The 13875-nt window shown below is 37.1% G+C and overlaps 1 protein-coding gene across 2 annotated transcripts; it reads left to right on the top strand.

Annotated features, from left to right (window-relative positions):
* The first annotated feature begins 1780 nt into the window (after window positions 1-1780).
* LOC114477249 (FERM domain-containing protein 6) lies at window positions 1781-13063 on the top strand. Of its 2 annotated transcripts, XM_028469463.1 has the most exons (15): window positions 1781-1893; window positions 2007-2079; window positions 4508-4702; window positions 4787-4877; window positions 6526-6605; window positions 6754-6830; window positions 6957-7152; window positions 7275-7430; window positions 8575-8640; window positions 9030-9098; window positions 9189-9363; window positions 10501-10782; window positions 11448-11582; window positions 11692-11762; window positions 11865-13063. In XM_028469463.1, exons 3-15 carry the CDS (start codon window positions 4625-4627, stop codon window positions 12126-12128), a joined length of 1740 nt encoding a protein of 579 aa, XP_028325264.1. In that variant the 5' UTR covers window positions 1781-1893; window positions 2007-2079; window positions 4508-4624; the 3' UTR covers window positions 12129-13063. The 2 variants fall into 2 exon arrangements, with proteins under 2 accessions (XP_028325264.1, XP_028325265.1); XM_028469464.1 differs by lacking the exon at window positions 2007-2079 and having other exon boundaries at window positions 1782-1893.
* The last annotated feature ends 812 nt before the right edge of the window (window positions 13064-13875 follow it).

The following is a 13875-nucleotide window of genomic DNA, read 5'->3' as shown; positions in this document are numbered from 1 at the left end:
GTGTGTCCTCAACACTAAAGAATACATGCTTCCACAGTGCTATAACCTTTTACCAAACTTGTGTTTTTAAGGCAAGAGGGTAACTCTTTTGAATAAGAGCAACTAAAATGTAAAGCTGTATGGAAACGAAATGCAAGTATCGAAAATCTAAATTAAAAATAAGTGTTTATGAATCTACTTTATTAGCTTATTTAAAAGAAAAGAAAAATGTCCTGAAAGAACAAGTTGGAAATATAATCAATGACCAGTAGCTGAATGGTGTCGGATTGTTAGTTATCTGTTCAGAAAACATTTATTTAATTTTTTAGATTCAAAGGGTTATGCCTTGAGACCTTCAGAATCACCAATGAAATTACAATATAACAGTATTCCTAGTAATTGTTAGTGTCTTTTAGTGAGTCTAGGCTGGATTGCAAAATGTAACGCAGACAAGGAAAAATATTTGATTTGAGAAAGAATTATTGTTAAGGCTGACTGTGCAATATTGCAGACATACAATAAAAAAAATAGGTATTCACAATACTAAAGGCCCTTTCTACAAAAAGCAGCCATGAGAAATGGAGTAAAGCTTTTGATAATAAATCTAAGCAAAAAACCCTGTGGCCAATTCTTACCCACTCTTTACTGCCTTAAATAAAAGCTGAGTCTGAAATATGTCATCATCTAACAGATGTTTCTTTAGCTATAAACAAACCGTGACCTAAGGAAGTCTGATTCATGGTCAAATCTCCTTCAGGTTTTATGTGTGGGCTGCTGTGAGATTGAAAGGGACATTTTGAATTAAACTGAATTAAACATATCAACAAAAAAAAAAATAATAATAATAATTCTAAAACAAAAATCAAAGATCATTACCATGACATAAATAAGCCAAGCTATCAAACTACAATTTACTCCACAATAAGCCTGAATTACTAATAATGAGAAACGCTCACTACTGCTTTGATCAGACAGGAAGTTGTGCCCATAATAACAATAAATAACTCTATATTTATCTATTTAGCGTTTGGGAATAGATTATTCATAACGTTTCCTAATTTGTCTTGCCTTTTGTGTTTTTCATGATTTTTTAAAGAATTATTGGAGCGAAAAGATGAATTCGCGGTTGTCCCCGCTCTGTCCACTAGGTGGCACTCTTTACACTAATATTATGGCTCGGTATTTTAAACCAAGTGCTCACACAGCCAATAATAATGCCTTAATAATATTATTTAAACGCAACTGAATTTGACAATGAGTGACAACATATTACTCAGGTATCATCTATTACGGATCGCTTCTGTAAGACTGCCACAGTCTTTCTTTTTTAAATATAAATGTAGAAAATCAGTTAGCCATTGTTTAATATCCTTTTGCGTTTTGATTAAAATATATACATATATATGTATATATACTGGACATATTTTTTTCTCCCTTTCTCCCTAATTAAATGTAATAAATGTGGTGCTTACATTAGAATTACTAACTCTACACTTTAACAAGTGTATAAAGTTAGTCAAATAATGGCCGAGTCTAATTAGCGCAAAGGACTTTCTCACATGGGTGAGTTTAAGCTCATTAGTTGCAGAAACACGTCATTAAAACTACTTCCTGGCTAAAAACAATAATTAATACATTTAAAAGTAAAACATATAATCGAAATTTGATTATTCTATGGTTGGTAAAAGCTTTATAAAGATTCCCAACAAAGACTTGTTGCAACAGAGCACCCCTAATTGATTCTGCATTGGTTTGGTCCAATTGGTTGGCTTTAGACCAGTTTAAACAGTGAGTGGCATTAGCATTATGTCTGTGGTGGCTCGTGAGCTGTTGTCTGTGTTTAATAACTGAAAACACCTGCGAGAGGAATTCATTAAAACATTTTTTTTGTTCCCCACGTTTTGCACAGTGACAGTAAGTACTTTTCTACTTGGATTTAAGTAACGCTTACTAAAAAAGAAAGAAAAAAAGAGGTTGTTAATAGAATTTATTGTGCTTTCATGAGAAATTATTTATTCCCAACATAGAAATTACTGGAATCCGAACGGTGAATGTTTCATATTCTGCAACAGGCTCCTGAAATCCTGTTTCCTGAACAAGGTAAAGTTGCATTTACATTTAGTCTAATTTATGGTATACTTTGTTGTATTTAATATGGCCACGTACACTGTCAAAGTTTTGAGCTCAGCTTTAATTAAACAGACACTTCACTTTTATAGTGTTTTTATTTATTTATTTATCCAGATCCACTGATCATATGAAAACATGCAGTGGGGTTGTTGTTTTCCCACCAGTCAACCATAGCCAGCAGTGCTCAGAAGTAGGATTATAACAGTCTTGCAGGGGAATTAAAGCATACAGATGGCTGCTCTCATGTGATGCCAGGGTTCATCTTATTGGGGGGGGGTGTTGAAGGAAAACAGTTGCCAACAAAGTTTGTACTGGGTACTAGTGTTTGTGATGCTGGAAACAAGTTCTGTGCAGTGGATTGTTTCTGAAGAGTTGAAATAAGCCCTTTTTAATCATTAAATCTTACTATTTCATGAAGTATTCTTTCATTTTTGTTCTAATAAAGAAGAAGAAGAAGAAAAAAAAAACAACTAACCATACACTGTAGTTAATTCTTATTAGTATGTTATTCATAGCCTTATAACACACTGACCAACTATGTCCTCAGGGCTCTAACTGCGACTATTATTTGCAGAAGAAAAAGATGCACAAGACCAAATTAGATGCACATTAGAAAGAAAAATGAAGATTCATGAAGATTTATGGTGTGCTTTAGGTACTATCTGTTAACTTAAAGTGTGCCTTTTTCTGTGTCGTGAAGTTGTCAGATGTAGCTACTGGAAAATCAGGTTTTTATAATTCAGTTTGTGCTGACATCCATTTGTCAGTCGGGCTCTGTTTCAACATGTTGCAAAATCAAAATTCAGCACAAAACTCTTTCAGTCGAGCCAAGAACATTTTCCTTTTTCAGTTCCCAGTGCGTGCTTTGGTAAGTCCAACATTTAGAGTAAATCTGAACATGAGAGGGGTTCAAATGATAATTTTTAGGGTTTTTAAAGTCTACAATTTAGAACACTGTCCCCAGAGCTGGCAATTTCATTTATTGTTGTTGTTGGATAGTTTTGGTTTTTGTATATTTTATTTTTTTCAGCTGCTCAATATTGCTTAGAGAAGGCTTTAAGGGGATAAGGGTCGGCGCACAGCAGTAATTAACCTGATTAATGGATTCTTACATGTTAAGACGATTAGATTAGTTAGTACCAGTTGGAGCTTGTGGTGAACATGATGGGACTAATTTCATTAAATCTTTGGGTTTTTGGTTCTAAGCGATGCCTTTTAACTATGATTTTCTTCATCAAACCCAGGATGTTCTTGTTGTGGTGTCAGGGCTAACCACAGCACCACTTGCTGCACATGACTGCCTTTGATGATTAGATCCCTTTGAAGAAAACCTCAAAAGCATTTTTTTAATCTTTGGAGGATGTGTAACTACTAACTAACTACATAATCTCACATCCTCTTCCCCCATTTTTTTCCCACTGTATTTACCAGTAGTATGTATTAGGGATGTAACGATTCACTCAACTCCCGATATGATTCGATTCACGATACTGGGTTCACGATACGATTCTCTCACGATTTATTTTACAAAATGGGACTTTTTTGGGGAAAAAAACTAGAAAATACTGTATTATTTTCCTTTTATATTTCATTGTCAAAAGAATCCCTTGATGAACTATTCAAAACAATGTAATTTAACTAAAAATAAATCTTGAATGAAATAAATAAAGGAATAATAGAAATGAAAATGAAAATGAAGCCTATTAATTTAAATTCTGGTTCTATAATAAACAATGCAAAACTGCATAAAAGCTTTCTTTTAAAAGTGCAACTGAACGTATTTTGTGCCTTAACAATTGGACTTTAAAAAAAAAAAAACCGTGATTACAGATTTACGTCATATTTGTTTGGACCAGCAGAGGGCGCTGGTAACACAGTGGTCGGTTGGCATGCAGATATCTTGCAGTGAAGAAGAGAAGCTATGCTAGCAGACAGAGCTAATAGAAAAACGTGACTTTTACAGATATTCAAGTAATATTACAGATATTCTTTCGGTGCTAAAGGGGTAATGAATCATTTACTAACATATTTAAGAATAGAAGGCGGCCAGAAAGAAAGTATTAGCAGACTCCGCCCGCCGCCTACACTTGTGGATCGCGCCCTCTGCTGGTTAAAAAAAGTACTGCGATTCGATTTTCAAAAAATCGATATCAACCGTGAGACCTATGAATCGATTTTTAACTGCCTTACGATTAATCGTTACATCCCTAGTATGTATTGACCAATGTGCAACAGCTATGGTACATCACTGATGGTTTTCCAACAGGTTGCTCCTTTGTCTTGCAATTGACAAATGCCAATGTTTCAGATTTAGATTTAAGTGTGTTTAAATACATTTTTACAGCGTTTCTTTTATTAAACATGTATCCTTCCATTACTCCTCCTTCATGTCTCTCAGATGCGAAATGGATGACGTGCCTCGAAGCAGATAAAAAGTGAGGACCAAGAGTCACAGAGAGAGAACTCGAGGCATTCTTCCTCCTAGAGCCCTTATCACAGATACACACAATACGCCATGTCTATCTCTGTAAAGCAGGAGAGGACAATCTGTGTTCTGCTCCCTAACAAAGACCAGCTTAACATCACTATTGAGGTGAGTCTTTTTTTTTTTTTTATTCATACAAATTGTGTGTATTTGGTTCTCTTAGCACAGACTGAACTTGTTTTCCTCCTCCAGCTGAAGTCCACCGGGCAAGATGTTTTGAATAGTGTTTCAGAGATTCTTGGAATCAAGGAGCTGCATTTCTTTGGCCTCACAGTGGTGAGAGGTCAGTTCAATCCTCAGCCCGTGACGTTGAAAGGACTCTTCTATTTATATGTACAGGGTCCCCACAGTCATGAAATTCCTGGAAATGTTATGGAATTTGAAAAAGGGACTTTCCAGTCTTGAAAAGTCATGGAATGATTGAACCGTTTTGCAAAAGTTTGGGAAATATGGCCTATTTTATTTTAATGTTTAAAATCCAACCTTCGCTATTACTATGGGATGTTCTGCTAATTGAAATTGTACTTTTATAGTCTTATAATTATACATGGTAGCACTTAGTTGTTGTTTAATGTTACATTCAATAGCTGATACATCGTTATTTAAAAAATATTGTGCTCTAATGGTGTTGAATAGATCTTAGCGGTTCAAAACTAAGTCATGGAAATTTGGTAAAATATTTTTAAGAAGTTTTGAAAAAATAATTGTGAAAAAAGTGTGGAGGGAACCCTGTATTTAGTAGAAAACCTTGGAGAAAGGCTCATATCATGAGCAGTACCTTGTTTATGCTGTTATTGTACTCTCTTATTTCGGCGCGGGTGTTTGCTTATGTAATAATTTTCGAGCATGTCCACCAATCAACGTAGTTTAACGGTGTAATCCACTTTAACTGGACTCTTGTGAGTGTTGGAACACCTTTTCTAATCTGGTGTGGCTCACAGCTGAAACAAGGTGGCCTTTTGTTTTTTATAGTGTTGGTTCACCAATCTTGTGCAGCTTGGATTCCTGCTATATTAACTTCATTAAGCCTGGAATGCACCGCTTGCCTTCCTCTGATTCACTGAGGAGGGATGGATTGATGATGGGAGGAGGAGGGTGGGAGTGTCGAGAAAGAGGCGGAGGGGACTGGTCATGTCAAAGACTCTCTAGACTCTGACTCAAGTGAGGGATGTGAAAAGAATGAGACGGGAGGATTCAGAGCGATTATGAAAGTGAAGACGGAATGTAACAGAAACGTGTTGTTGTGAAATAGGTTGGCTATAGCACAGTTTGGACAAAAGAGATAGGGAGGGTTAAAAATCATGACTCATGGGAGCAGGCGGAGAGTGACGCCACATGTTCAGGCTTTAGGCAACGTTCTAAGTGAAGCAGCAAAGGAAATGATTGAAGAGATGTGTGAGAATGATTGATTTCATTCTGTAGATATGAAATTATTGACAGCACTGTTTGAAAATTTGCTTCAAAATATATTCAGGGGCCCAAGAAATATCATTCACTTTCTTTGGGACAAGCAGGCGGTTTATCTGGTAAAACATTCCTCAGGGATTTAAACCACTTCACTCCTATTGGATTTCCTTTACTCTTGAACTTTAGCTTCCTAAGATCAGAGTGCAGGACTCTCCAAAAAGACTGTTTGCTTGTGGATTTGAAAAACAAAATTTCCACATGGATAGATTATTATATTATCATGGGATTGAAAATGCTATCACCATTTAATTGTAACTAAGAGCGTATGCACCTGCCAAGCATTTGGTCTTTGATGCCACAGCATTTTCGTTCACATTGGCATTGTTGTGGTGGTTTCCTCGTAGACTCATTCACAAATTAAAGGACAAGGACTTTTTTCTTTTGGCCTAATGAATGCTATTGTTGGGTGAGTTTCACGCGTGGTTACATTTTTGTTTTGCTTTCATGTCGGCCTTCCACTTCAGACAATGAGCATGTATTTTTGGATCTGGAGGAGAAGCTGAACAAGTATTTTTCCAAAGAATGGAGACAGGATTCGGGAAAGGTAAGATGGTTTTAGATTAGTTTTTTTGCTTTTTTGTGCTCTGCAAACTGCCGTACATGTTTGAAATGTGGGCAGGGCATTTGTTGGGCTACATACAGCTCTGACCGAGATGATAATGCACAAACAACAATTCTATCTGTTTTTACAGGGTTCTCAAAAGAGACATTTACCCCTTGTCCTTTGCCTTAAAGTACAGTACTATGTGGAGAATGGCCGACTTCTCTGGTATGTGGGTGTGATCAACTTTCTACATGTTATTGTTTTTTTTACTACTTCCCAAATTCCCCTGCTGTACTTTCTGACATTTTTTCAATCCCCACTGACTCCCACTCATGTTTTCCTTTGCAACAGTGAAAGAAAAGCACGTCATCTTTATTACTCTGACCTGCGGGAGCGTGTGCTACGATCTGAGTGTCGACAGCAGGAGGAGGTGTATTTCCAGCTGGCGGGGTACGCCCTGCAGGCTGACCTCGGTGACCACCCGCTGCCAAGCGAGGCGATAGATTCCGCCCCACAATTTCAGCCCAAGGAATACTTCCCTCCTTGGGTAGGTGCTGTAATTTGGCAAAAAATATGCATAACATAGTATATATTTTTTAAAAACATGGATTGTATGTGTGAAATTTAGAATACAATACAACTTATTCCTCTATGTCTGTCTTCCTGTAGATCATAGCGAAACGTGGAGTGAATTACCTCCTCTGTCATGGACCCAAGGTGCATCAGGAGCTTTGGGGAATGTCCGCTCGTGATGCCCTCCTCCTCTTCATCAGAGAAGCCTGTCAGTTGGAGGACGTGCCTGTCACATTCTATAGACTGCAAAAGGTTAGAAACTATTTTTATCATTTAAATCAGTTATATACAGTATGTGTTCTAATTATTTGTTTGTTTGCACAAGTGCTAGGCCGCACTTTAAATTCTTATTGTGATCAATAGCAAGGATTTTCAATGTTTGATGCAAAATTAAATAATTGATTAAATAGTGTATTTGGCTGTTTTATTTAACCTTCCGAGCAACAGCAAATTTCCCTTTTATGTAGCTTTTTTAACTATTATCAGGGAGCAGAACCGCTTTTAATTTGATTGCAAAGTAATGAGATGCATGTATAGAGTTGGGTTTTAATGTGCAGGGAACTTTTTGGACTGAGATGTCCATGTTTGACCGTCAAATGTTTATCAAAACTTCTCCTATATTCCCTGCATTCATGTAGTCTGTCGCAACCCGTGTTTGTGTGGGATGGTAGAAACATGACGTCAACATACTTAGGCCTTGTAATACTCCTGTGATGAGGAATTTCAGTGGTGTTTATGAAAGACAATGTGGTGAAAGTTATTGAGCTTTTTTCAGAAAGCTTTCCCAGCCTCTTTCTTTTTTTGGTTTGGTTGTGATTCTTGTGTTGTAGTGCAGTCCTTAAATTAGTTTATTGTTTAAATTGTAAAAGCATCTAGCCCAGCACTGCATTGCTCAGCATTTAAACTCACATGTAGTGCAGTGTTAGTATCTGCATGTGTATTTTGAATAAATTGAAACTGTCTTTGAAAAACTACACTGTGCAAAATATGTTACTGAGGTGTTGATGGTGGTTGTACTTTCTATGAACCGAAAACTCATTTAGAAAAGTCAGCATTGAGGACGGCTTGAATTTGGTGCAAAGATACATACTTGAGCTGTTCTCTACTCTTATAAATAACAATAATTAATATTTAATTACCAAAAACTTCAGGTGAATTATGCAACCTTTAATCTCTTCCCAGTGTCTTTTCCTCCCCATTTAAATCACTCAACTAGTGAGTGAAATGTTGACTCTCATCCTGTCTGTTACATAAGTTCTTGTTGTATTAAAACCACTACTGGCTGTTACCATGGTGAACCTCTGTAGCTCATGGAGCTTAATTGTGCTGTGTAATGGTTTTATCTTATCTGAGCGGCTCAGATGCCTCTCTGACATCTCATCATTCGTTTGTCCAGGACAAAAAGGAGGACAGAGGAACAGCACTGCTCGGTCTGACCCTGAGAGGAATGCAGGTTTATCAGGTCAGTGCATGTGTGAGCCTGTTGTTGTTGCTCAGATTGTACGTCACCACGTACAGTATGTACACAAAGGCAAATCTGCCTAGGCTCAAGGATTCAGTCTTTGCCACATAAAGCCCTTCTGGGCAAACATGTGAGGAATGTGTAGGATTGTTACCACCTGCGGTCTGTCAGGAGATAGGAGCCTCCTGCCTGTCAGGTGTTTGATCTCTGCGTCAGGGGCCATCTGGCTGGATTAGTTCTCCAGGCCTGGCTGCGTTAGGAAGCCAACAGACCGTGGGATTCCTCTAGAAGCTGTCTGCCTCATCTGAGGCTTCAAAAAGACAATTATTCACATCTCTGAGATGAGAATTAGACATTTCTGTGTGCGTCGTTGTGTTTTCTATCAACAGGAGGTGAACAATGTGCGGCAGCAACTGTACGACTTCCCCTGGTCGAATGTAGGACGTCTTACTTTCCTGGTATGCCTTATTTGCATGTTTCACTCGGAATATTTATTATTTATTGTGCATTTTATATTCTCGCTTTGTGTAACACACCGTCTCTTTCAGGGTAAGAAATTTGAGATCCAGCCAGATGGTTTGCCGTCAGCCAGGAAGCTGGTATACTACACTGGGTCATCGTTTCGCTCACGCCACCTCCTGTTGCACCTGAGCAGCTGCCATCGGCTCTACCTCGCCCTTCAGCCGGCTCTCAAACACCTGCGTCAGCTAGAGGAGAGCAAAGGTAAGCATGGGAGAATTTAATACCGTACAAGATCAGTGTTTTTCTTAAAATACTTTTTGGCATGACTAAAGCCATAAGCAATATGAGAAGAAGATAAGAAGAGGCTCAAGAAAGATCACACTTCATTTCACTCAAAATGCACAACCCGAGTCCATGCTATGATATGTTAAGGTTTCAGACAGCTGTTCCACAGGAAATCCACTTTGATCTCCTGACATGTTTAGACCGACGTCTGCTGATCGCTTTGATGTTTCCTTGACTTCCTCGAAATAATTCCAGCAAGATTCTTTTTGTTTTCTTTTTAAATAATATGTTAAGGTTTCATTTATTCAGACAACTGTTTGTTAGAAAATCCACTTTGATCTCTTGATATTTTTCGACTGAAAACTGCCAGTCTTCGTCAGAGGCATCTGCTTATAGCTTTGATGTTTCCTTTGAAGTTTCCTTGACTTCTGCGTAATAATTTCAGCAAGATTGTTTTTGTCTTCTTTTTAAATAATATGTTAAGGTTTCATTTCTTCAGACAACTGTTCCTCAGGAAATTAACTTTGATCTCCTGATATGTTTCAACTGACAACTGCCAGTCTTTGTCAGAGACGTCTGCTGATCGCTTTGATGTTTCCTTGACTTCCTCGAAATAATTCCAGCAAGATTCTTTTTGTTTTCTTTTTAAATAATATGTTTAGGTTTCATTTATTCAGACAACTGTTTGTTAGAAAATCCACTTTGATCTCTTGATATTTTTCGACTGACAACTGCCAGTCTTCGTCAGAGGCGTCTGCTTATTGCTTTGATGTTTTTTTTTTAAGTTTCCTTGACTTCCGAGTAATAATTCCAGCAAGATTATTTTTGTGTTCTTTTTAAATAATATGTTAAGGCTTCACTTATTCAGACAATTGTTCCTCAGGAAATCATCTTTGATATCCTGATATGTTTCGACTGACAACTGCCAGTCTTCGTCAGAGGCGTCTGCTCATCGCTTTTTATGTTTCCTTTAAAGTTTCCTTGATTTCCGTGAGATAATTCCAGCAAGATCATTTTTGTCTTGTTTTTGAATGAGAGAGGGGAGGAGAGTCAATGGTCTTTGATGTTGAATTCAAAGGTCTTGACAACTTAATAGAATTCTCCTCATTCCAGAAAAGACACAGTACAGGGAGTCGTACATTAGCGACGACCTGGATCTGGATCCTCAAGGCAGCGAAAGCAGCCCCGTTCTGTCCCGACACTCCACCAGCAGCTCTGGGATTGAAGCAGATGCTCGACTGAACAGCACCTTTACAGACATGAGCTCCATGGAAAAGGAGGCTGAGCATGGAGAGAAGTGTTTCAGCTCACCAGTCAGCCAGGACAGCTCCTGTAACTCTGGGTTTGAGATGAGCAGCAAAACGCTAATAGATGGTGAAGGACAGCAGGAAGAAGGTGAGAGGATGATAATGCTCCAAACACAATAACTCAGTTTGCATCTACTTCAACAAAAAGTGATTGAAATCCCCCCAAAAAATTTAGGAATTATCGGTTTTCTCAAAAACAATCTGTTGTTGTTTTTACTTTATTTAAATTAAAATATTTACAGTAACCATATCAGTTGTTTGTGTTTTTAGAGAAAACACAAACAACTGATATGGTTACTGTATGTTATAGAAATATGATAATTTCTAAGGCATCAAAGACTACATATTAAATGTGATACATCCAATATGAAATCATAAAGAGGCCCGCTGCAATTGTTCTCTCCTGTAAGGAGTAGTACACATATACTAAAGAGTTTACCCATCTTATTTACACAACTGCAACTTAAAGTTTTGTGTGAATTTGGTGTAAATATAAATATTATTAACAGAAATGGAAAATATCATATGACAAATATCGTGTGTGTGTGTGTAACAAAGTGAACGCAAATGACAGACCTATGTAGTTTAAGTAATATCAGTTACATTATGTAGATTACTAAGTACTATAAAAATTGTGGCTCATTGGCCTTTATATATATATATATATATATATATTTTTTTTTTTTAAAAACATGCATACTTGTGAAAAGTTTCCAATACATGTAATTGAAGTTTTTTTACCCTTTTTCTCAGAGCACAAAACGTGTTTTGAAAGTCCAAAAGAGGTTCTTGTTGATGTTCCTGATGAAACATTTAATTTGGCTGATTCTCCTGAAGGCGAGTCACTGGATTGTACAGAGGAGACATCTTCTAAAACTCAAACACCAGGTATGAGTAACCTGAGCGCTCACGTTTAAATTTCATTTAAAATAAATTAGAATCTTGTAGCTCCACTTTTCTCCAGAGAATAATGTGTCAGCCTTTGCTTTTTCCACAGAAGACAATCAGGTTTTGCAGGACAGTGAAAAAGAAGCCGAGAATTTATGCAACAAGGTCAAACCAAAGCAGGTTGGTTTAAAAAAAAGTCCTAATTTTTGCTTTTTTTCTCCGTAGTCTTGCATGTTTTAACATAAATGACATCTGGATGAATTTTAATATGTTCAACCCCAGGTGTCCGTGGATTGGCACAGCGTAGATGATGTCCGCCTGTCCCCCCCTTCGCCCCTCCTGGGGTTGACACTGCCTCAGGATTCCTCCCACAGCTACACCTTGGCTGTCTCAGATACCTCAGTAAACACAAAGAGCTCTGTTGATCCCAGTTATTACCCCATTTCAAATTACCAGACCAAGCCCTCCTTCTATGGGCGCAGGTCCAGTAACTGCCTCTCCCTGGATATGTTAGGTGATGAACAGTTACTGGAGTTTATATTCTGAATGCATATTTATTCACAGCACACCTTAACTCAGAAGTTGGCGTCTGTAACCAACGATATCTTCTGCCTTTAAATGATTTTACTGAAGATTAGAAGAAGAAAAGTTCAGAAAAAATGGCAGAATAATGATTTCACTTGGAAAACACATCATATTTATTAAGCTTGTATATTGTGTATATATTACTTGTTTTTAGCCTGAAAACATTCTGTATTTGTACCAGTGTTGTCTTTTGTACTATAACTGTCATTTTTTATCCTTTTGATCTTCAACTTTTTTAAGATAACCAAACTGTGTTCACTGTTGAGCATTTTGATCATATGACTTACATTCTTGTGTTATCTTCACTGCAGAAACTTCAACTTTGAGGTGTTTCACAAAAACATCTCAGAAGCCATAATGCAACGGTGCTTTTCCACAGTTTATAATAATAATAATTTTAAAAAAAAATCAGGTTTTATAATATAAACAGTTTCAGTTTGCTCTCTCATGCTTCTCCCATTAGTTTTCCACCCGAATGTGGTCAGTGATGTGGAAAATGGTGCCTCTTTAGAACTGACAATGCATTCATCCAAAGCTTTGCCTTCCTGTGTTCTCCTTCCTCTGTCATAATCAAAGCAGAAAAGCTCTTTTTAAAGGAACTATTTCTGTATTCACTAAACGTATAATTACCGTCTGCATTGTATTTCTGTTCACGTAATCCAAAACGTATGTTTTTTTCTTTCTTTGATGTGTCATTGTTTAGCAGATCCTAATTGGTAGCCCAAAGAACTGCTCTCATAGGCACTGATGTGTTCACCACAAAGGAATGTCAGTCATTATATACGGTTAATGTATAGATACAAGATTTCTCATTGCCAAACATCAAGTCACTGTTTTTTTTTCTTCCTTTTTTTAAATAAAGAAAATACATTCTTTTGTCTGGTTTTAAAATGTCAGAGAATCCTGCAGGATTAGTTTTTGTGCTGTTGGACAAATTTACTAGTAATGCTTGTCAAGTTCAGAATACTGAGCATTGGAGCTTCTCCCAGCTAAGCTGAATTAAGGCATGGCACACCACCACAGGGTTAAAACACAGAGACAGTCACAGATAATTACTGTCTTATAGTTGCAAACTGCAATAAATATGCAGTACATGGCTTTGAGCTGTTGGAGGAAGAATTCCACAAACCACATTACATGATCAAATCCATCATCAAAGAGAAAACCATCCTAAAGAATGATACTATATTGGACAAATGACTTGTAGCAATGTCAAATATGTTCAAGTTATTGTGTTCTGTATACTTAATTATTAGACAACGTTTTAGTCACATAACTGGGGACAAGTGGCAAAAATATTCTAGCATACAGAATATAAAGAACACTCCAGCTATTTTCTAGCGTTTTCTCAGGTTGAGCCATTATTGATTAATCAACCTATTGGAACAGTGGACACAGCGCCCCCTGCTGTTAATGTCAAAATACAGTTTACTATCTTTAAAGATAATAGTCAATATTATTAAGGCCGTTTTCTGAATCAAAGATTGTTACTTTGACGGGTTACACTGACTCACAGGGGGAAATCTGACTCCTAGGGGTGATACTGACTCTAATGCACCCTCACCCTCCCATTTTCTTTGAGAATTTACAATTTTTTTTAACTCGTTTTAATTGCCTTAAAATTGAACTTCATATTCCCCTTTATTCAAAAAATTCTAAGTAATTTTCCTAATCTATTTTCTTCATAGTTTATGGCTTCCTTATGAAC

The sequence above is a fragment of the Gouania willdenowi genome, chromosome 15, assembly GCF_900634775.1.
Source record: "Gouania willdenowi chromosome 15, fGouWil2.1, whole genome shotgun sequence".
Classification (NCBI taxonomy): Eukaryota; Metazoa; Chordata; class Actinopteri; order Blenniiformes; family Gobiesocidae; genus Gouania; species Gouania willdenowi.
This window is presented reverse-complemented; position numbering and strand designations above follow the sequence as displayed.